Source organism: Aphis gossypii, chromosome X (genome assembly GCF_020184175.1).
Source record: "Aphis gossypii isolate Hap1 chromosome X, ASM2018417v2, whole genome shotgun sequence".
Lineage (NCBI taxonomy): Eukaryota > Metazoa > Arthropoda > Insecta > Hemiptera > Aphididae > Aphis > Aphis gossypii.
Window position 1 is genome coordinate 64,658,735 of NC_065533.1, and position 22,838 is coordinate 64,681,572.

Here is a 22,838-nt window from a genome sequence, read left to right on the forward strand (position 1 = left end):
TTAAATAAAATATTTGGATAAATGGACTGTATGAATTTATTAATTGTAGAATCGCTCGCTGTGCGCGGTATAACTTTCGATGCGCGACTGACTAGGTAGTGACACGAAAATATCACACATAAGATATAATATATATAAGATAAAGTTATTATCGCGATAACGCCCAATAATACAATACATAATACGATTCGATCGCTAACATACTCCGGCATTGAAAATATTAATTTTCAATATAAACAAATAAAAAATAATAATTTTAGTACATACATAGCCATTATACAAATAGGTATATCATATGTGTATACAAAAAAAAAAGAAATATATAAAAATTATACAAATAATAATATAAATAAATTAGTTACAAATCTTAAACTTTCAATAATTATAAACATAATGAATCACTCAATCATCTACAAAATTTTAATAAACAAAGTATTCCACAAAACGCGTAAATAATTTTAATAAATAAATAAGTAATAATTATAAAGTCTAAAAAACGTTAATAACGGCATACATGCACATAATATAAGATATAAAAATAAGATAACAATACTTCATGCTACAATTTGAAATAATTTAATTTTTATACTACATAATAAATTGAATTTGTATTGTACAGATTATAATATGAATAATCGAATGTTTAATTAATATTGCCCTCGAAGGGAAGTGGACATAATGTTCTAACCGCCCTTTTTACCTTACGATTTGCCGATACAACCTCTGCTGATCGAATGACTCCGTCGGACCCTCGGAAGACGCGATCGACTAGTCCTAATCGCCACTGCAACGGGGGCAAATTGTCCTCCTTCACTAGAACCACTGTTCCCACATTCAGCTTCGGACCCTTCTCCTTTGACCATTTGGACCTTTCCTGAAGCTGACATAAATACTCTCTACTCCATCGACGCCATAATTGCTTTGAGTATTGGGTAACTCTACGCCAACGTGTCAATCGATCGACTGGTGTAGTAGTTACGTCGTCCTCTGGCAACGCTGTAAGAGAGTCTCCTATAAGGAAATGCCCGGGAGTGAGGGGGCTAGGATCAGAAGGGTCGATGGATAAGGTGGTTAAAGGTCGTGAGTTTAAGCAAGCTTCGGCGCGCGTTAATACGGTACATAATTCTTCGTACGTTAAGTGAGCTTCGCCTAATACTCTTCCCATAGTGTTTTCATTGATTTGACCGCGGCCTCCCACAGTCCGCCGAAGTGTGGTGACCGAGGAGGTATGAATAGCCATTTTACACCAATATTCGTAGTATTATTTTGTAAATCCCAGGGGCGGCTCGTCAGGGGAGACTTTGAGACTGAGTCTCCCCCTTAAAAAAACCCAGTTACTTGTAAATAATAATTAATTAAAATAATAATGCATAAAAAATTTTTATTCGAATTGAAAATATAATATTATACAATTTATATCGTTTTCTTTGTTTATTATTATAAATTGAAAGCAACCAAGTCTAAAACCTTTAAATAGTTATTTTATAGAAATGCTATATTAGTTTTATCGATGACGGTGACGGTCGCCGTTACAGTGAAACTGCCGCCCGACAGTCTCAATCATAACATGTAAAATGGTACGGCCGGTTTGATGGATGGCCGGAGGGGGCAGGGAGAATAAGCTGCGTATTATAGACTCTATTGAGACTGGGTTCACGACAATAATTGCCGTACCGCGCGCCGTTCTTATAGTCGCTGTCATAATTTAATGCATTTTTATGATTTAATAACTATAACACGTTTACTACAGGGTTTTACTATCTTCTATTTGATATTTGTTATATTTCTAATTATTTTAAAAATGCAAAAAGACAATATAATAGACATATTATTAACTAGTGGTTTTAATACTTTAACTTACGAACAAAAAAATCAAATTAAACTTAAAAATATTAACTAAATATGTAATACTATAATATTATTAGATTTTCAATAACAGGGTTTTCTTGTTCGTTGTTATACGTAGTTTATGTTAAATAATTTTAAGTCTCCCCAGAATATTAACTCACGAGCCGCTACTGGTAAATCCTCTTGCAATTGTTTCGATTGAAATAGTTGATGTATCTCTTTTAATTTTCTATTAGCGCCGACAAAATTCGTCGCATTATCGCTGTATATGACAGCGCTTTTACCACGGCGATCGAAAAACCGGTTTAGTGCGTTTAGAAATGCTTTTGTCGTCAAGTCGCTAACTGCCTCGATATGAACGGCCTTGGTCGTTAAACATACAAAAATACAGGCGTATGTTTTGATAATCGGTGATTTACGTAACGTACTAGATTTAATTAAAAATGGACCGGCGAAGTCTATACCGCATTTTAAAAATGCTCGTCCTGGCTGGATTCGATCACCGGGTAAGTCACCCATTATAGGTTGCACAAAAATTGGTTTATTACGGAAACATTTTACGCACTTGTGAACTGTATTACGCGCTAAATTTCGACCGTTAATCGGCCAATATTTCAGACGAATAGTTGATAATAACATCTGTGGACCACCGTGCATTAAAAGTTTGTGCTGTTCATGAAATAACATTTTTGCAAATGTGCAGTTCGCGGGTAATGCAATAGGATGTCGTTGAAAAATGTCGATTGTTGCAGCGTTTTTCAATCTACCGCCAACGCGTATGATACTGTAGTGATCTCTCACTATCGTTTATAAATGAGTGCTTGACATCTGCAGTTGGATCAAGTTGTCGAGAAAAGATTACGGGTTTTAAAAGTGAGACAAAGACACAATGTTAATACAAGAGTTTATTAAAATTAAAGTTATAATTTGTTACAATAAAAACTAGTGTATAAGAATTTGAGGACAGCACGTTAAGTAGCTGCCCGAGAAAAAGTTAAACTAAAATTTGGACATAGACTAGCTCTATGCGAATGTGAAACTAATTCTAAATTTTAAGACGGACAGAGACCTGTATTTATATGGTTCTCTGTACCCCCTGGTTGTACATGATAGAGACTAGGAAATGGACAAAAAGGTGTGTTATAGAATGTTGTCACTGTAGCTACAAAAGTGGTTTTGCGCCCAAGACACTTAACCCTGGATTGGACTTGTTGTTGTGCTATTATACCAAGGCGTGCGCATCTATGATTTATGTGCATGGCTTGTTTGTCAAAAGGGCAAGAAAAAGTTGTTTGTGACTGTATTTTCCCATACGCTTTGATTCTTGGAAATTGTCATCAAATTTAATTACGTATCGCTACGAGTATGATAATAAAATATTTAAATGTGCAGAACCTCGTAGTATATGTAAATGAGTTAAAATAGAAAAAAATAGTGAGACGACTCCGTCGGCTTACTACAATACCATTACTGTCAATAATGGTCTAAGACGAAAAAGTTTACTGTTGGCCGAGACCGCCTTGCCTTTAGAAAGTTCCCGTAGTTCGTCAACAAAACCAATATTTTGTGTATTTTTTATCAATTTAAAGTCGCCATTTCCAATTCTTCTGGTTTTAAAAAACCCGTTAGTTTAATATTATTATTCTTACGTGTGCGCGCGTTATTTATAAACCGTAAACAATATGCGGTTAATCTTAAGCACTTAGTCAATGACTCGTATTTGTTTAATATAAAATCTTCATGATCAATGGCACACATAACATTGATATTATTTTCTTTACTTTCCGGAATATCTTCTACTTTATGATGAGAGTCTGAATATTCTGGCCAATTTGATTTATCACCCGTCAACCAATTAGGACCTGACCACCATAGATCTAAGCTAATTAATTTAGACGGACAGCAACCTCGAGATATCACGTCAGCCGGGTTATTAGCTGTACTAACGTAGTTCCATTCGTTTATTGGCGTTTTGTTTTGTATTTCAGCTACTCGATGTGCAACAAACGTTCTCCATTTCGTGGAAGATGAGGCAATCCAGGCTAATACTATTTTTGAATCGGTCCAGAAATACTGTTGACTAATTTTTAATTGTAATTTGGGTATTAATTTATTTGCTAGGCGCGTTAACAATAGCGCCGCACAAAGTTCTAGTCGCGGCAATGATAGTGTTTTCAAAGGCGACACCTTGGATTTTGCGCATATTAAATTAGTATGATGAATACCCGTATCGTCTGTACATCTCAAATATAAACAGCATCCATACGCCAATGTGCTAGCGTCCGAAAATCCATGAACTTCAATGACACATGATTTTAAATTGTTAGTAATTTTACGTGATATCGATAACTTGTTTACAGCGGGTAGTTGCGTTCGATACTCAAACCATTGTTTTTGTATATTCGGTGGAACGGGTTCGTCCCACTCAATCTTTTCACGCCATAACGATTGTAATATTATTTTTGCTTGCACTATCAACGGACCGACTAAACCCAAGGACGAGATCGCAGCTATATCGGACAGCATTTCACGTTTGGTTACATGCATCCCCTCAACCTTTTATTTTCGCGCACATTATATTTTAATTTATCTGACGTAGCATCCCAGAACAAACCTAATATTTTTTTTAATGAAGCATTAAGTTCGTATTTATCAGATATTTCTGTCTTCGCGAGGTAGGCTTGATGTGATTAAATTTGAGTCGTTCGATAACCATTTTCGTAACGTTAGCCCGGCACTGTTCATAACTGCGATCAAACCATCGCGTATTTTTATTACTTCCTTCTCCGTGTCCGCTCCGGTCAATAGGTCGTCCATGTAAAAATCACGATGGATTATAGGTGTGATATATGGATATTGTTCGCGTACCGTTTCGGCCAATACCTGTAAACAACCTGTCGCTAAATATGATGCGGGCACCGTCCCGTATGTGACCGTGTTCAGACGGTATATCTGTATAGATTGATTAGGATCCGAGCGCCATAATATTCTTTGGTAATCGCGATGTTTATCGGCCATTAATATTTGTCTATACATTTTGACAATGTCGGCAGTCAAAACATAATTATGAGTCCGGAATCGCGAAATAATGTATAATAAATCGTCTTGGATAACGGGGCCTTTTAATAAAACGTCATTAAGACTAATGCCAGTATCTGTTTTACAAGACGCGTCAAACACTACTCGCAATTTTGTAGACGTGCTACTGTCCTTTCTTACAGCGTGGTGGGGCAGATAATACAACCTAACCTAAGGGGAGGGGCTGGTGGGAGTGTTCATGAAAATATTAAACAATATTTAAAAAAAAAACAACAAAAATTATTGTGTAAAATCAATAATTTTTTTCTTTTCTCAAAATCTAAGAAGTTCACAATGATCCGACACGGCGTTGCCCGTGTGTTACTTTCTTTTTTTGCATTTTCGTATGCCGTGTGTTAATTTTTAATTTAATCTTATTGATAGTGCTAATATTACGTCGAATTCACGACGAAAGATTTGTAATGTGGCAGTTTACTGTCCTTTCTTACAGCGTGGTGGGGCAGATAATACGTTTGTTCTGCGTTTTCTGATTCGTTCGTATCCAATCGTTCCATATGGTTTAATAATTCATACTCTTTCATAAAAGAACAATATTCTTCCTTTAGTTTATTGTCTTTTTGGAATTTACGTTCTATTGCTAAAAAACGACGTTTAGCGATCTCATACGATTTTCCCAATTTTGATACGTCGTCGCGAAACGGTAGGCATACGACAAATCGCCCTTCGTCATTTCTAATAACGGTATTTTTAAAATATTCTTGACAAGTACGTTCTTCGATTGTGTAAGGTGGCGCGTCGCTTACGTTTTCAATCAACCAAAATCGTTGTAATACGTTCTCTAGTGTAGGCTCAATATTAGTTGTGCTAAAAAACGTGTTCGATGTCGATATCTTTGATAAACTATTTTCCGATATTGATCCAGCAGCTACCCATCCAAATACTGTTTTCTGGAATAACGGCCCGTCCGTAGAAAGACGTATTTGTCCATCGCTTAAAAATTCATAAAAATGTGTGGCACCTAATAATATGTCGACTTTTTGTGGTGTATTAAAATGTGGATCGGCCAATTTAATATTATCGGGAATATTACATGTTGTTTTTATATTTTGTGGAGGTAATTGACCCGTAATTTTTGGTACTACTATTAACGGTAAATACACTGAATAATTGCTTACGCGGGATTTTATTTTTAGCCATACTGACGACGACGCATGTTGTACTATTTCCCCGATACAGCTAATTACGTGTTTAATTTTATCTTTTTTTAAACGTAATGTTTGCACCATTTCTTCGGTAATGAAGTTTTTCTGTGACCCGGAGTCTAATAAAGCTCGACATGTTGCTGTTTTCGTGTAGGGACTCACGGCTAGAGCTACTACCGTGGCTAATAATACCTGTTCACCCAACGTAAATGCGTGGGCTGTCACTGTACTTGATGTGGCTGTTTCTTCCGAAATTTTGCTGTTTACTTCCGATGTTTCAGTCTTTGAATTTTGTTGGCGTTTGTAATTGTCTATGTGCAACATTGTATTATGTGGCTTAGCACACTTTAAGCAATATCGCGCAAAGCACTTCTTTTTATTGTGATGTCGCAGACATATATTGCACAAATTAAGGTCGTTTATCTTTTTAATTCGATCAACCACTGATAGTGCGATAAACTTTTGACACTTGTATATAGTGTGCGATAGTTGGCATACGTAGCATTTTATTTCCGAGGTATTTACAAAAGAAGTAGATGATGTGGTATTTTTTGTATACTGTCCCTTTCGACTCGCATAATTATTTTCGATGACATTTTTAGAAACATTGGACATCCTTTTAGCCGACTCGACTGCTTCTAGTACGTGAAAACGTGATTCTAAAAATTCGATTAATTCGTCAACTTCTTTAATTTGGTCTCTTGCACATCTTGTCTCCCAATCGCTAATAGTGATAGCATCTAATTTGGTACGTATAATATGTGTCAACAACGGTCCCCACTCTGACGGACGTTGTTTCAATGCTCTTAATGCCGATATGTGACCGCGTAAACTATCCGAGAATTGTCGTAAACTAGTGGACGAACTTGCTTTAACTGTAGGTAAGTCACAAATACCTTTTACATGAGTTTGTACTAATAATTTTTTATTATTGTACCTCGTAACTAAGTTGTTCCATGCGTGTTCATAGTTATCAGCGGTGGTTTCCAGGTTCTTAACACAACTCGCCGCGTCGTCAGATAACGAAGAACGTAGATAAAAGAACTTTTGTATTGTAGTTAGGTTATCATTATCATGAATTAACGCGGTGTACATATCATAAAACGAAGCCCATTCGTCGTATACACCCAAGAATACGGGTACGTTCAATGCTGCTAATTTCATCAACGGTACGGTATTACCTGTCTCTATCACGTTGATTTTTTCTTTTTCTATCTGCGTATTGATAGACGAATTTTCTTTCACTTCCAATTGTTGAAGTCTCTCTTCCGCTTTAGCCATCGCCTTGAAATATAATTCTTCAAAATCCAGTTGATATCCCTCATGCTCGCTCGCATCTTCGTCTTCTCGAATCTCCGACTGTACTTGGTGAAACTCGTCCCATACCTCTTCGATTTTTGATTTTCGCATGCTGATTTGCTTAGGATCATTGTCCGTAGCAGCCACATAGTTCCAAAATCGTGTTAGATTGCCTTTAAGTTGTCCTCGCCTAGCTATAAGATTGCCTACCATATTGCTGTTGTAATAAATTAGTATAATAATAATATAATAAATACTCGACAGTCGTCAATTGGTAATTATTTACGAATATTTTTGTAATAAAAATATGACTATCGAAAATTGACAAAAAAATAGGCTTTGACACGATAAGGCGTAATTTTACTTAATTGGCGGTCTATTTGCCGATTCGTGACCAGATTAATGACGGTCGAAGTTTACTGATAATAATAATTGGACTATACGCTTTATAGCGTTTTGTGCATTCGCGGTTTTATACGTTGGAATAATATTTTAACTGTTCGAAGCCCGTTTATCGCATTTATTTTGCGATTAGACCTTTAAAGGTACCTACTTTATATAACGCTGCCGATTACGCTTACTATATGAAATTAGGAAAGGAGCATTGGGAATTTTATAAACGTATTTTAAAAATACTAGGAAAAATGAGACCCTCTTACCTTAAATCTGTCTTCTATAAGATGACCTTGACGCAGTAATTGACTTTCTTCGAAATTTTCGACCACGCAAACGTAAAAAAAAATACAATATTGCGCGGGGGAGATACGTATAGTGTTATACACATATAACTAATATTAGATATATAATATTATAATAATATATACTATATTCAGTATTGCATTTATCTAACGCACACGCGGATATTATTTATTACTATTGAAATAATATTTTACGCCACTATAGTAATTTATTTACTTGTACCATAATGTATATTTTTTTATTTTTCACTCGAATATATTATTTTACTATTAAATACGAAAACGATATTCATAGGTATAACTTTTATTATGCCTATTTAAAAAAGGAAAAAACACGTACACGTGATTTTTAACCGACGCACTAATAAAAATATACAACTATACATATAACTGCGATTTTCATCCGGCTCGACTGGACCAAATGTTAATTCGGTAGCAGTAAGGTTTTAAATAAAAATATTTGGATAAATGGACTGTATGAATTTATTAATTGTAGAATCGCTCGCTGTGCGCGGTATAACTTTCGATGCGCGACTGACTAGGTAGTGACACGAAAATATCACACATAAGATATAATATATATAAGATAAAGTTATTATCGCGATAACGCCCAATAATACAATACATAATACGATTCGATCGCTAACATATTTTTATACTTATTGAATTTTTGTAAATATTTTTTCTATAAATTATTTCCATATATTATATATTATATATATTTTTGTAAAGATTATTTTTTTAAATATTTTTTGTAAGTATAGTAAGATTAGATAGAAATAAAACTCATTTTTAAAATAAGGTGAAATGTCTCTATTAATATTAATTAGTTGATTATTTTGTAAAATATCTCTATAGATATTAAATTGTTTTTTTGGAATAAAGTCACTTATCCTAATTCGAATCTTTTTAGTATTTTTGTTACATTGTTTCCTTTTCTCACATGTGTTATTCTTTATATTTTATCTCTGAAATCTGAATTAATAATAAAGAAAAAAATCATCATTTATATACATAGGTAAGTAGAAAAATACGTAAAAATATAGGTAATTTTTATCATTCCTTATTAAAAATAGAAATTCTAGAATTCATCAGCGTTAAATGTTTAGCATATTGAACGATCATACACACACACATACACACAACCGATTAATACCATCATCATCATCATCATAATCATCTTCACATAATACCAAATTGACAAAAATAAATAAATACTTTCATATAAACATCAACACATTTTGCTAAATTTCTTATAAAATCATGTAAAAACTAAAAATATCATAATATACTTAAAACTACACAAAAATATCATAATTTAGATAAAATCATGTAATACTATCATAAATTTCAATGAATACACATATAAATAATACATATTATATTTATTACATAAGTCGAAATATCCTAAAGACCATGCAATACATACATAAACCCCCATAGTTTCATTGAAACTAGTGTATTCTTCATCATATATTTAATGAAAACTTATTCAGAGTAAATTATTATCATTTTTTAATTTTACAGTATACACACCATAAACCATAATTAGTTAACTATTACCAATAATTTATAGGTTAACTTGCTTGGCATAGGTAACGTATGAATTTTACAAAATGTTGTATTATATGTATGAATATTTTATAAGAGATGTTAGTACGTAAGAAATAAGTTAAGAAAAACTATAGATAATAAGTAAAACAGTAAAATTCAATAAGTTAAGCAATAGTTAATTATTCACAGAAATAGGTTAAAATAACAATTGTGCAATTCGGTGCCAGTAAACTTTATATTACAGTTAGCATAGTAAGCAAGATATAATAATAAGAAATGTAAATAAATTTGTTTAATAATTTACTAATCGGGTTAAAATAACAATTACACAATAATCATAGTATCTATAATTGTAAATTTAACGTAGTAATAGAAAAATGTAGAACAATCGATAGTAATTCGATTGTAAGTGTAATATATAAGTGAGATGGCTAAGACAGCAAAGGGGTCAGTGGTGGTGATCGTGTGACTCGAGCACCACCGGACGTCGTGTTTAAATAAAGTTCTTCTTTTGCGTTATTTTGTGTTTAACTTTATTTTGGTATACGTTCGAGTAATCGGCGTATACGACAAAAAATACCCAGAGACTATTAAAAACCATTTTTTCTTCTTAAATAAATATTTTTTTATATAATAATTTTTACTAAAAAATCCACGTATTAAATCATCATTCTTGCATACTTCAATACAAAAAGTTATAAATATTTAATAATTTCGACAAAAACATGGACAATTTTCATCACACATTATTAAAATTAGTAATTCTCAGCTTCATTAGATGATAAATGTCTCGTATGATATTTAACTATACATGACTACACCCATGACAAAAAAAACAGGTATGTCAGCAATCTACGAACTGTTATGGGCTACGAGATATCTATAAGATATCTACGAGATTACAAGGCTAAGTTAGTATGACCATGCCTCGTGTCAAGGGTAATGCGGATGCTACTATGACCACTACACGTGTCGGGATAGTAAGCGCACCAATAATTACAGTGCACTAATGATGCATTTGAGATGTTATTGCACATTCTCAAATTCGTGTCCGAATTTGCAACAACAACAACAAGGACACCTGGTTTCGCCCAGAAGGCGACCACACGACGTAAACAAGAGACGCACCACAATATATAAGGGAGCCCGAAGACCAGCAACGGCAGATGTACCAAAGCTATCAACAACTGAGCACTTTCACGTCACTCAGCCACTTATTTAATTTGTTACATGTATTTTGTTTGTATGCAATAAAACATATTACGTTATTAAGTTTAACTTTCATTCAAATTAACCATTTGGATTCAAATCTGATACTGGCACGCAACAATTTGGCGCAGTCGGTAGGATTCACTTTTCAAGGAGGCAAACTGTCAAAGGCTACCATCAACAAGGAAGACTTGATCATTCTTTTTCGTTGATAACTCCAGAAGAGAAGACCATTCAATTCAACGTTGCAGAAAGTATCAGACAGGATGACAACATCAACGAACGTCGCATTATTGTGAGTGAATAGTTAATTAAATTATTACACGGATATATGTTACAAAAATATAAAACCTAAGAAATATCATTTAAGTAACTGAATATATTTAATTATTTCGTAAAAAAACTATTTAGGAATTTTTTTTTGATTATTAAAGGGCAATTGATTTATTTGAATTATTAATGAGAAATATTGAGTTATTATAATATTATTATTGAGGGCATATTGAGTTATTTGAGTTATTATTGAATTATTATATTATTTTGAGGGCATATTGTTGAATTATTGAGATTATTATTGAGAATTATTATTGAGGGCATATTGTGAATTTTTGAGATTATTATTGAGGACATATTGTTGAATTATTGAGATTATTATTGAGAATTATTAAAGGGCATATATTATTGTGATTTATTATTGAGTTATATTATTATAGTTGTTTGTAAAACGTATCAAATGAGTGTGAAAGCAATTTATGGAGAACACAGGTACATCTCCTTTGGAAGTAGCTAATCCATCGAATAAGACGTCTTTAGAAACTCCAGATTTGAGTTTAGAAGTATTAAATAAAACCCAACAGTTGATTGATTTGGGAAGCCCTAGTAGAAGCCCTAGCCCTAGTAAAAGCCCTAGCCCTATTGAAAGCCCGAAAGAACGCCCTAGTTTATTTAGAAACCCAAGTGAACGCCAGAGCGCGAAAATAAAACACAGCTTAGAGAGAAGTTTAAGTTTAGACAATAAAAAGGTTACACGTAGCAAGGTTACGGGCGATTTTGAACATACTGAGTTAACGTTCGGGAGAAAACCGCGTGTAAAGAAAATGGTTACCATAAAATTAGAGGAAGCATTTAAGCTTATACCTATGTGTACGGGAGAAGACGATATCTATCCGTTCATAAATGCATGTGATATGGCAGTAAATTTGGTTGAAGAAAAATGCGCACCGACTTTAGTTAAATATATAACAACTAGGTTATCCGGTAGAGCATTAGAAATGATAAAATATAAAAATGTTGCTAAATGGGTATACATTAAGAGTTATTTATCGGATGCTTTTGAAGATACGACAACTATTTCAAGTTTGCAGATACAATTAAATTCCATTAAGATGCGTCATGGTGAAGACGTCAATGATTATTGCCATAGAGTAGAAAAATTGTATTATAAATTATGTACTGCGTGTACACTTAATAAAGAAGAATCAGAAGCAAAAGTAATTCACGAAACTTTAAGAGAACAAACACTGAATATTTTTATAAAAGGATTAATAAGTCCTATAAGAACAATTGTAAAGGCACGAAATCCTAAAACATTAGAGGTAGCTAAGCAATTGGCAAAATCAGAAGAAGTAGAATATAATTCAGAAAGAGATAATTATAGGTACAGGAACGATTTTTCTAGTAATAGAGATAATTGTAATTTTTCACGACTAAATAATAATAATTTTCAACGTACAAATAATACAAGAAATTATAACACGAATAATCATATCAGTAATTTTCAATCAGATAATATATACCAAGGAGGTTGATCAAATATAGAACACCTGTAATAAAGTGAAAACAACAGTACAGGACTTTACGATAAGTTAGTAATAAATAAATAATAGAGTAGAATATAATTATGAATAGGTTAATAAAAATTTTAGAAATATGGTTTTATTCGAAGGTAATGTAAAAGAAACTATAGGTACACTTTTAGAAGCATTAAAAAAGAGTATTATATAGTGACAAAAATTACAAAACAATAAATTTAATATTAGAAATAAAATATGAAATAGAACGTAAGTTAGGAATTAATTTGTTTTACCGATTAGTAAAGTAATAGGTAATACATCGTATGTAATACAGAGCAATCTTTATATAATATTTCTATTAACATAAAAAAAAAATATTTTTAGATATTGTAGGTCCATTACCAACGACCTTGTCTAGTAATAATTATATTTTAACAATGCAAGATGACTTATCTAAATACACGCTAGGATTACCAATACCTAATCATCAGGCAAACACGGTCGCGGAAGCTTTTGTTATACATTTTGTGTGTGTACATGGAATACCGGGAACGATATTGACAGATCAGGGAACGGATTTCCTTGGCAAAACATTTACGGAAGTTTGCAAATTGTTAAAAATAAATAAAGTTAATACTAGTCATAGTAATTGAAGTAATAGGAGATGAAAATATAGTTATACAACGTGGCCGACGAGGCATTACCATACATAAAAATGATATAAAACAGTATTATAATGATAAAGCAAATATTTAATCAAATATAAGATTATGGTATTAATGAATAAATTTAAGAAAGGTTTGTGAAATTAAAAAAAGTTAAATAAATAGTAATGAATAAACTAGGTATGAATGACGAGTTAGAATGTAAAAAAATAAGGCCAATGTTACGATACATATTTCGTAAGACTAAAATCAAAATTATAGTTTGCACAAATTTAAACCGCAAAAACGTGAGTATACGGAAGAAAAGAAAGTAACTATACTAAAACAATTTCATGATCTATGAGAATGGATGTAGAATAATATACCAAATATAATATATTTAATCATATTATCATAAAAAAAAACGATATGAAAACTTAATAAAGCATTTTAAAATATTAATATTAATTTTATCCTATGTGTAGATTCAGTTATTCAGTTATTTAATTTGGTATGTGGGTAGAACGTAACGTTCGTGTGTAATATTAATTAATTATTCACAAATTTATTTTATTATTTTAATTGTATTATTCAAGGTGAAGGAGATTCAAATATTAAAAAATATATATATTAATAATATATACTGTACTAACATACTTTATATTGTATTCTTGATTGATTTAAAATTTGATATAACTAATATTATTATTAAGTTACCAATGTAAAACTGAATTTGTAAGTGTAACTGAGTGCATTTAAGAAAATTGTAAAGATTTCTGTCTTGCAGACATAAACCTTTTTTTTTGTGGGGAGGTGTTATGGGCTACGATATATCTATAAGATATCTACGAAATATCAAGGCTAAGTTAGTATGACCATGCCTCTTGTCGAGGGTAATGCGGATGCTACTATGACCATGACACGTGTCGGGATAGTAAGCGCACCAATAATTACAGTGCACTAATGATGCATTTGAGATGTTATTGCACATTCTCAAATTCGTGTCCGAATTTGCAACAACAACAACAAGGACACCTGGTTTCGCCCAGAAGGCGACCACACGACGTAAACAAGAGACGCACCACAATATATAAGGGAGCCCGAAGACCAGCAACGGCAGATGTACCAAAGCTATCAACAACTGAGCACTTTCACGTCACTCAGCCACTTATTTAATTTGTTACATGTATTTTGTTTGTATGCAATAAAACATATTACGTTATTAAGTTTAACTTTCATTCAAATTAACCATTTGGATTCAAATCTGATACTGGCACGCAACAGAACTCTGCGTTATACTGCGCAAATATGGCGTCCGGCTTGCGCCGCTTATCATAAAATAAAATAATATGATAATTTTTGTTTATCACGTTATCAATATCCAGATTCCAGATATCGACATTCAATACTTAAATCCAACTTTTGAGAATTTTGTACTTTAAAACTTTCTAGTAAATTTGAAAATTATTTTCATTTTACTGTACATCATGCCAGTCTGTGTGTTTGAGGGTTGTTTCAGTGGAAGTAAGAGGAAGGATAAACCTAGAGATCCGAATATCCACCTCCATAGATTTCCGAAGGACCCCGAGCTTCGAAAAATATGGACTAAGCAAATTATTAGACACGGTGATGTAAATAACATAAATTGTGAAACGGGTTAGTACTATTCTTGAAATTACATAAATCATAATTCAATCATTTTATATATAAAAAAAAATGTATTCACTTGAAATATTTTGCAGACATCTTAACCACTAATTATTCCGATTTGCCATTATAAACTTTATTATTTCTAGGTGTTGTGTGTTCACTTCATTTTTCTCCACACTATTTTGCAGAAAAATCATATGCACAACTGGTTGCATCATATTCTCCCAAATGCTCAAGGAGGTTAAAACCTGATGCTTTACCTATGACGTTAGTTTTCAATTTGGCTTTCATTTTGATATATTAATTGGGGATTAAATTTTTTTTAGAAAACTTGGATTAGAATATGATGATATACCATATAATTGCCGTGTAGAAAGTTTGGGAACGCCGCCTATAAAATCTTTGCCTTCTATAATAAGAACCCCTAGTGGTAATTTTAAAGTTACAGAATCGGAAAAAGACATGTAATTATACAAATTATTATTTAACCGTTGATGATATTAAATCTAATTGGTTTATTATCTATTTCATGTTAGAAATCACCACAATGATAAAAATGCTAGGTCAGTTTGCTCAAAACTTTTTAATGACTTATGTGACGAGTTGGAAGTGGGTCCTTTAAGTGGAAATATTTTAATGACACAAACTGATGAACCAAATCATAAGTAACGTTATAAGTTATTACTACTGTGTACTGCTCAATGTGAATTTTGTGAAATTTGTGAAAACATGTTCTTATATTTGATAATATAATGATGTTCAACTGCCTACTATTTATATTTTAGTGTATTATATTCTACAATCACCAAATTTCATATGTACAAAAACAAGAATCAAAGGAAATTATCAATACACTTACATTTTATCTATCATTGAAAACTTATGTTCTTGATTTGTTTAGGTTTGTAATAAATTAAATAACCTATTACAACAAGAACAGGTTTTTAATAATAATAATAATAAATAATAAGAAAAAGTTATTTGCATTTAAAGAAAACAATAATTTATTAATTATAAAACAAAGTTTAAAATAAAATACACATATAAACAAAAATTGTTTTTAGAACAAATTATTAAATTTAAGGATTCTTTACATCTACCTTAATAATATTTTATGTTTAATCTAAATTACATTTTTTTTGTAGTTAACATTTAATTTTGTAACTGTCACTGTTTATATTATTGCTTTATTTGTTTATATTATATAGTTAATAATTTAATTTTAGTCAATGTTTATTATTATTATATACAACTTTTTAAAACTTAATAAAAGTGTATAGAAATAATTATTTAATACTAATATTATTATAGTGGGGAAGTGTCATACTAGTTGGATATGTTTGTAATTTATTTAGTTATATTAATTAAATACATAATATGTATAATTGTTTAATGTTTTAATGTTTTTTAATAAACTATTGCTTTTTGTGTTTGCATAATGTAGTTTTTGTTTATTCCTTATTATTTTTATTTGTGCCAAGTTATACATTTTACAAAGAATTTTAAACTATGTCTAGATTAAAAAGAGATTTGGAAAAACTTATTGAAGAAAATAAAAAGCTTAATGAAAGTAATGCTGAGTATAAAATATTATTTTTCTTCAAAGAAAAAAGATTAAATGGTTTGAAAACTTTGTGAACTTAGAGGAACAACGATTTGAAAATCGATTTAGTACTATTTTATCTACAATATTCACACCCACCCAAATCAATCTACTATTGCATCCAAAAAAAACAGTTCCTAAGTGGACTACTGAAGATATATGTTCTGCAATCACCTTAAGAAGTATATCTCCCAAAATGTACCGCTTCTTAAAAACAAAGAAACACATGCCCTTACCAGGTTAATAAAAAAGAATGTAAAACTAATAAATAATACTTTTTTAACATACATTTTCATTCTTAAGCTCTGTCAACACTTCGAACATGGGCATCAACATGTTCCATTAGTCCTGGATTATTAACACGAGTATTCTCTCTTATGAAATCAAAAGGTAAAAGCAAAAAAAAGAAATACTTGTGATTTAAATATTAAGAAATAATAATTTATAATGAAATGTTATCAAAGGTGAATTAATGAGCCTGACTGACAAGCTAACTGTTTTAAGTTTTGATGAAACATATATCTCTAGTAGGATATGTTTTGACAAGCAGAATGAACAAGTTTTAGGTCTTATAAATGTGTACAGACTGTTGTTGCTAGAGGTATAGACAAAAAGAAATTTATACTTTGATAATATTTAAAAATATATATATAATAATTAATTTGCTATAATATATAACATATTATTTCTTAAAAGTCTTGTTAGTAATTGGAAACAGCCAATATACTATAGCTTTGATACAGCCATGACAAAAGACCTTTTGTTAAATATTATAAAGGAATTGTACAGTATCGGTTATGAAACAATTTCTATAGTCAATGATATGGGCCCAAAAAATATGTGTTTATGGAGAGATTTAAACATTGCACTAGAGAATACTTCATTTGAGCATCCATGTAGTAAACGACTGATACATGTATTTGCAGATGTGCCACATCTAGTAAAGTTGACAAGAAACCATTTACTTGATAAGTATGTATTTATTGTGGACAACTTATGTTTTTATGACTAATAACCCAATTTTTATAGAGGATTTATACTACCAAATGGCACATTTGTCGGAAAGAATATATTTCAGGAGCTTATTAAATTTAGATTCCAAACATGACTATAGATTAGCTCATACAATTTCTGAAAGGCATATCTTAGTAAATGGACCAGGGCGTATGAATGTTAGGCTGGCAGTACAGTTACTTTCCAATTCAGTATCAAAAGCAATAGCTTATTATGGTGAAAACAAATATATTGACAAGTACAATTGGAAAAATGTAAGTTGAAATACAGTAAAAATAAACAAAATGTTAACTACAATTAATATAAAATGAAAAATTCTTAATATCTACATAATATATTTTATAAAACAGGCAGCTGAAATGATATCATTATTTAATAAATGGTTTGACATGTTTAATACCAATTTAAAATTTAACCAAGGTTTGGAAAGCTATGGTTTGTATTTGAATAGTCAAAATGGTATCTTAGATGAAATGAGCAGTTTCGTACAAAACATAAGAGTACATAATATGAAATCAGGATTGAGAGAAAAAAAGGGTAAAACTGACTATTCGTTTTAAACAATGTCTGACTTCATTTTATAAAGGAATTTTAATATGCAACTAGTCCCTGAAAAATTTATTCCTTGATTCACAAAAATATCACGGACTTGATTATGTATTAACTAGAAAATTAAACCAAGATGTTTTGGAACATCTGTTTAGTTTTTTAAAAGGATGAGCGGAAGTGCTAGTAGTAACATAACAGCACTAGACTTTAAATACTGGTATTTTAACTTAGAACCTTAGTGATTATAATATAATTGTAGTATAGCTAATAAAATATAAACTGTAATTCTTTAGTTTAAGGTGGTATATTCTTGGCAAACATTCCAATGTTATATTTACCAATAATACTAACACAGAAGAAAGCTCTGAAACTAATTTACTAGCATTAGATGATTGTCAAACTCTTACACAAGAGATAATCCAAAAATCAATAATGAATGAGGATATTGAGGAAGATACAGCGAAAATCCAATCAAGTAAAGGCGCAGTAGATAATATGGTAGTTCCACAATCATTTCATGATCTTCTGCAAGAGTTTGAGGTAAATATAAATAAATACATACTAAATATCATAATGCATATTTTACATAGAACGGTTTTTAAAAATACCGATGTTTATTTTAGATGGAAGTTGAAGAGCCGTTTGACCATATAGAAGCAGATATAGCACAGTATGTAGCTGGATATGTGGCAAATCGGTTTTCAAACAAATATCCTCAATTAGTCGGTAGCCCTAAGTCACCGGAAAATTCAAATTGGATAGACTTTGTTAGTAAAGGAAATCTCAAGACTCCATCAGATAATCTTTTCCAAGCTATACAAATTATGGAAACACATTTTAAAAACTTGCACGGAGACCGTTTGTCAAATGAAAAACAAATATTTAAGACACTTACTAATGCACTGACACCACACATTGAACATCTTAATATCCCAACAGAGGTTGTTCAGTGTTTAGTACGAACTCGTACATATATTCGGCTTAATAATTTAAATAGACAAATCATAGATCAACAATTTAAATCTAAAGATAAAACAAAAATTAAAAAATTTATAAAGTGACATAATTTTAATGTATTAGGTACTATAATTTCACCATTAAATGTGACCAGTAACTATACACCTACCTGTCTATTCAGTTTTATTTTTACGCAACAACATTAATCTATTTTCAGTCATATACATACATATATTTTTATACTGTATAAAATATTAAACTAAAAATGTTCACATTTCAAAAAATTAAAACGTTTAAAACGTGCTTACTATTTTCATGATAAGAGAAAAATTGATAATAGGCGCAAGCCGACCGCCATTTTGTGCGTATCAAATATAATGCTGACATACCTGTTTTTTTTGTCATGACTACACCATATGCATAACACCAACATATAAGTATCATTATTGTAGATTAAAACATACATAAATGTTATAATTTCGTTAAAAATAGTAGGTACTTATATATATATATATTATATTTTATATATATTCTGTTAAACCTAACCTAACCCTATGGTACATGGAAAGCTCATAGATGGTAGGTAGGTACCTACAAAAAGAACATCTCCCTATCAAAAAAAGTATTATATAAAAGTGTCTATAATATTATAATTAGAGAAGAGCACGAATTTTTGAACAGTTATAAAGTTTCAGATGGGTTGAGTTAGGTTAGTCTCTTTTGGGTAAAAAAAAAAAAAAAATAATAATAATAATGAATGTTTCTTCATCTCGATTTACATCATAGTGATGAAGACAGGATACATCATGTAACGTTCCTTATTATTATTATTATTTTTTTTTTTTTTTTAACCCAAAAGAGACTAACCTAACTCAACCCATCTGAAACTTTATAACTGTAGTATGTATGTGATGGTAAATATGTTGTGTGTGTGTGTGTGTGTGTGTGTGTGTGTGTGAGTGTGTGTGTGTAAATAAAAGGGGAAGAAATATAATTGATTGGGAAGGGGAAAAATATTTGATGGTCAGGTGTCATATTTAGTCAAAATCAGAATATTATATACATCATTTTTCTTCAAAAGGTAGGGGGTTTGAAGGAGAAGGTATAAAATATATACCGGTTACGTGTAGGATCTGGTGATGGTGTTGGGTTTATGCGTGTAGCGGGTTGCCTATATTGAGTAATTAATACAAGTTTGGGAGGAGCTGTGTAGTTGTTGCCTATACAGGCCATACCTATCCTTTTACATGTAAAATTTAAGGGGGAGGAGATCTAGAACTCTCATTTTACACCTACTATCTTTCATCTACTCATACTTTGTAATAGTGTCATTAATATTTTTTTACAATCAAAACTAATTTAAGTTAATATAAAATTACACTATTACTTATTAGTTCTAATATTTATAAAAAAAAAAAAAAAGAAAAAACTATTAACAATAAACAACTTTATTTGATTGAATTTACATATTACTTCATATTTTATTATTTTATTCAAAAATTAATGACAATCTCCTTTTGTTTGAAGCAAATAAATTAATTGAATCATCAATTTATTGATTAAAAATTTTTTAGGAATTTTTGTTTTCAAGAACTGAATCCATACTTGCACGAATTTTTTAATTATTTTAACTTAAAAATTGGTTGTATTGTAAATTATAAATTTATAATCGTGTAGGTATGCTTTCCAAGTATTTCGATATTATTATTATGTTTTACATACACGATTCATATAATATAATATAAATATTATTATTATTATTATACATTATTCGGCAATAAGTGAGATCGACTACTTTTAATTACTTTGACTCGTCCGCGCCAACAGGAAATCTGTAGGAACCAAAAAAAAGTGACTTAGTGATTGAAAATAATCGTTTTAATTCTTTTTTTTTACAATTAAATACCTCCAATATGACTTGTTAGATACAAGGATTTCCGAATACTGAATAGTCGCTAAATACCAGCTTTATGTAAAAACTTCTAATTTTATAACTGACACGAAAAATCTCAGGGGGAAATGGCCCCCACTGGCCCCCCTTCCGGGCATCCCCGAAAGGAACAAAATTCTTTATAACTAAATAAAATATTTAAATATACAAACATAAATACATTAAAAGCACTTTTTTTAATTTAAAACAAAAGCTGAATAGACAGAATAATAAGTAAAAATATTTTAACATAATTAGGTACCTAACACATTTTCTTAGTAAAAATAGTAAGTTGTTTACACAATAAAATGATTTTTAATAAAACAGATTATTTTATTATTTTGTAGTAATGCTAAATTATTATTTATTTATTTATTTATTTATTCATTAATATATTCCCTACCGTACAAATTAGAATAATCATTGACAAATGTTCGTAATAATGTATTGGCCAAATCACTGTAAATAAAACAAATTACGCTGGAAATAAAAAAACGGATTGCAGTATGAAAATATATAAAATGACGATAGATCTTTTTTTAGTCTCCCTCTTAACATTAGTGCCCTGGTCTATAAAATATATTCTGAATTCTGTCGCTTTCCCAAAATTAAATTTCTTCTAATAATCTCGGTAATCTACAAAATTCTTAAGGAAACATATTGTGTAAATTTAATAATACATAATATATGCAACAATAAAAATAATTAATAATGCCATTAATTAATATGTAGCAAATAAATTATAATCAAACTAGGTACAATATTAAAATATGTATTTACCTGTTCTTCAGTCATGATTTTATAAAATGTTAATTAATCTATAGCACATTCGCTTCTTGACGTCTTGTACACTTGTAGTTTTGTAGTATATCCGGAGTAATGACTTCTACGTAGTACGACTACAGTACATTAGTAGGTACGTAATGTATCACAAATTCACAAATCACAAAAAATCATAAAAAAATAATGAACGCGCAGATATCGGACGGTTGAAGTATGGCTTTTGAACCATATTTTTCTTAACATAATAAACTATACCTTATACTAATCAAATTGTTGTGTTCTACTCATTACTTATCCGACCTCCATTTACTGACGTACGACCGACAAGCGTTCCAGAGAATATTTATATATAATTGTGTGACGAGTGCAGAACCTACCGCACTTGGGGTCACTGCCAGTTCACTACAGTGGTAAGTACGTATTAATTGTAAACGTGTGAAAATAACTGATAACGTATATTATTCAGTCAACTATTAAATTATATGTTAATGTCTTAATGATCGTTTTATTACCTTATCATATACTGACTTACATCGTTTAAAACAATTACAACAATGTGTCGATTTACATATTGTTGAAAAGCAGAAAAAGTTGGTTTCATATCAGTCAACTTTTGATACCGTATTAATTAGATCAGACATCAATAATCTACCATCATCTTGTCAGCGAAATGATTTTACTAATCAGTATATTCAAAATTTTGACTTTAGCATGTGTTGTATACAGAACGATGATTCTTGTTTTATATATGAAATACTTCAATTCTACAATAATTCAGTATCAGATATGATATTCTATGATTTAATGACGTTTTAAATAAAATTTGTATTGAACTTTATACCATTATAATTAAAATTACTCTAAGAATTGATTTCAATATTATAGTAAAAAAATAAGATTAATTAATTTTATCAATTTTAATAATTTATAATATCATTAAATAGTGTTCACATTATAATATATTTGCATTTTATTTTTTGCTGTTTCTTACAATCTTTCGTTTTGGGTCTGATAAACGTCGATTCAAAATTGAACGAATAAGTTTGTTTATTTTATTCGAGATTTC

General features: G+C 30.6%; 2 protein-coding genes across 2 annotated transcripts; one reads left to right on the plus strand and one right to left on the minus strand.

The window, feature by feature from the left end:
* Positions 1-5,318: 5,318 nt before the first annotated feature.
* LOC114121390 (uncharacterized) lies at positions 5,319-7,601 on the minus strand. The gene has a single exon (XM_050207378.1). It carries the CDS (start codon positions 7,599-7,601, stop codon positions 5,319-5,321), a length of 2,283 nt encoding a protein of 760 aa, XP_050063335.1.
* A 7,159-nt stretch (positions 7,602-14,760) lies between these two features.
* On the plus strand, positions 14,761-15,605 carry LOC126551933 (uncharacterized). The gene is made up of 4 exons (XM_050206322.1): positions 14,761-14,942; positions 15,083-15,203; positions 15,263-15,400; positions 15,473-15,605. The coding sequence occupies exons 1-4, from the start codon at positions 14,774-14,776 to the stop codon at positions 15,603-15,605; spliced, it is 561 nt and encodes a 186-aa protein (XP_050062279.1). The 5' UTR covers positions 14,761-14,773.
* The last annotated feature ends 7,233 nt before the right edge of the window (positions 15,606-22,838 follow it).

Excerpts from the sequence above, each read along its gene's own strand:
- LOC114121390 (XM_050207378.1), bottom strand. The coding sequence starts at position 7,601 with ATGGTAGGCAATCTTATAGCTAGGCGAGGACAACTTAAAGGCAATCTA.
- LOC126551933 (XM_050206322.1), top strand. The coding sequence starts at position 14,774 with ATGCCAGTCTGTGTGTTTGAGGGTTGTTTCAGTGGAAGTAAGAGGAAG. Across the intron at positions 14,943-15,082 it reads TAACATAAATTGTGAAACGG|GTGTTGTGTGTTCACTTCAT; the intron begins GTTAGTACTATT and ends TATTATTTCTAG. Across the intron at positions 15,204-15,262 it reads CCTGATGCTTTACCTATGAC|AAAACTTGGATTAGAATATG; the intron begins GTTAGTTTTCAA and ends AATTTTTTTTAG.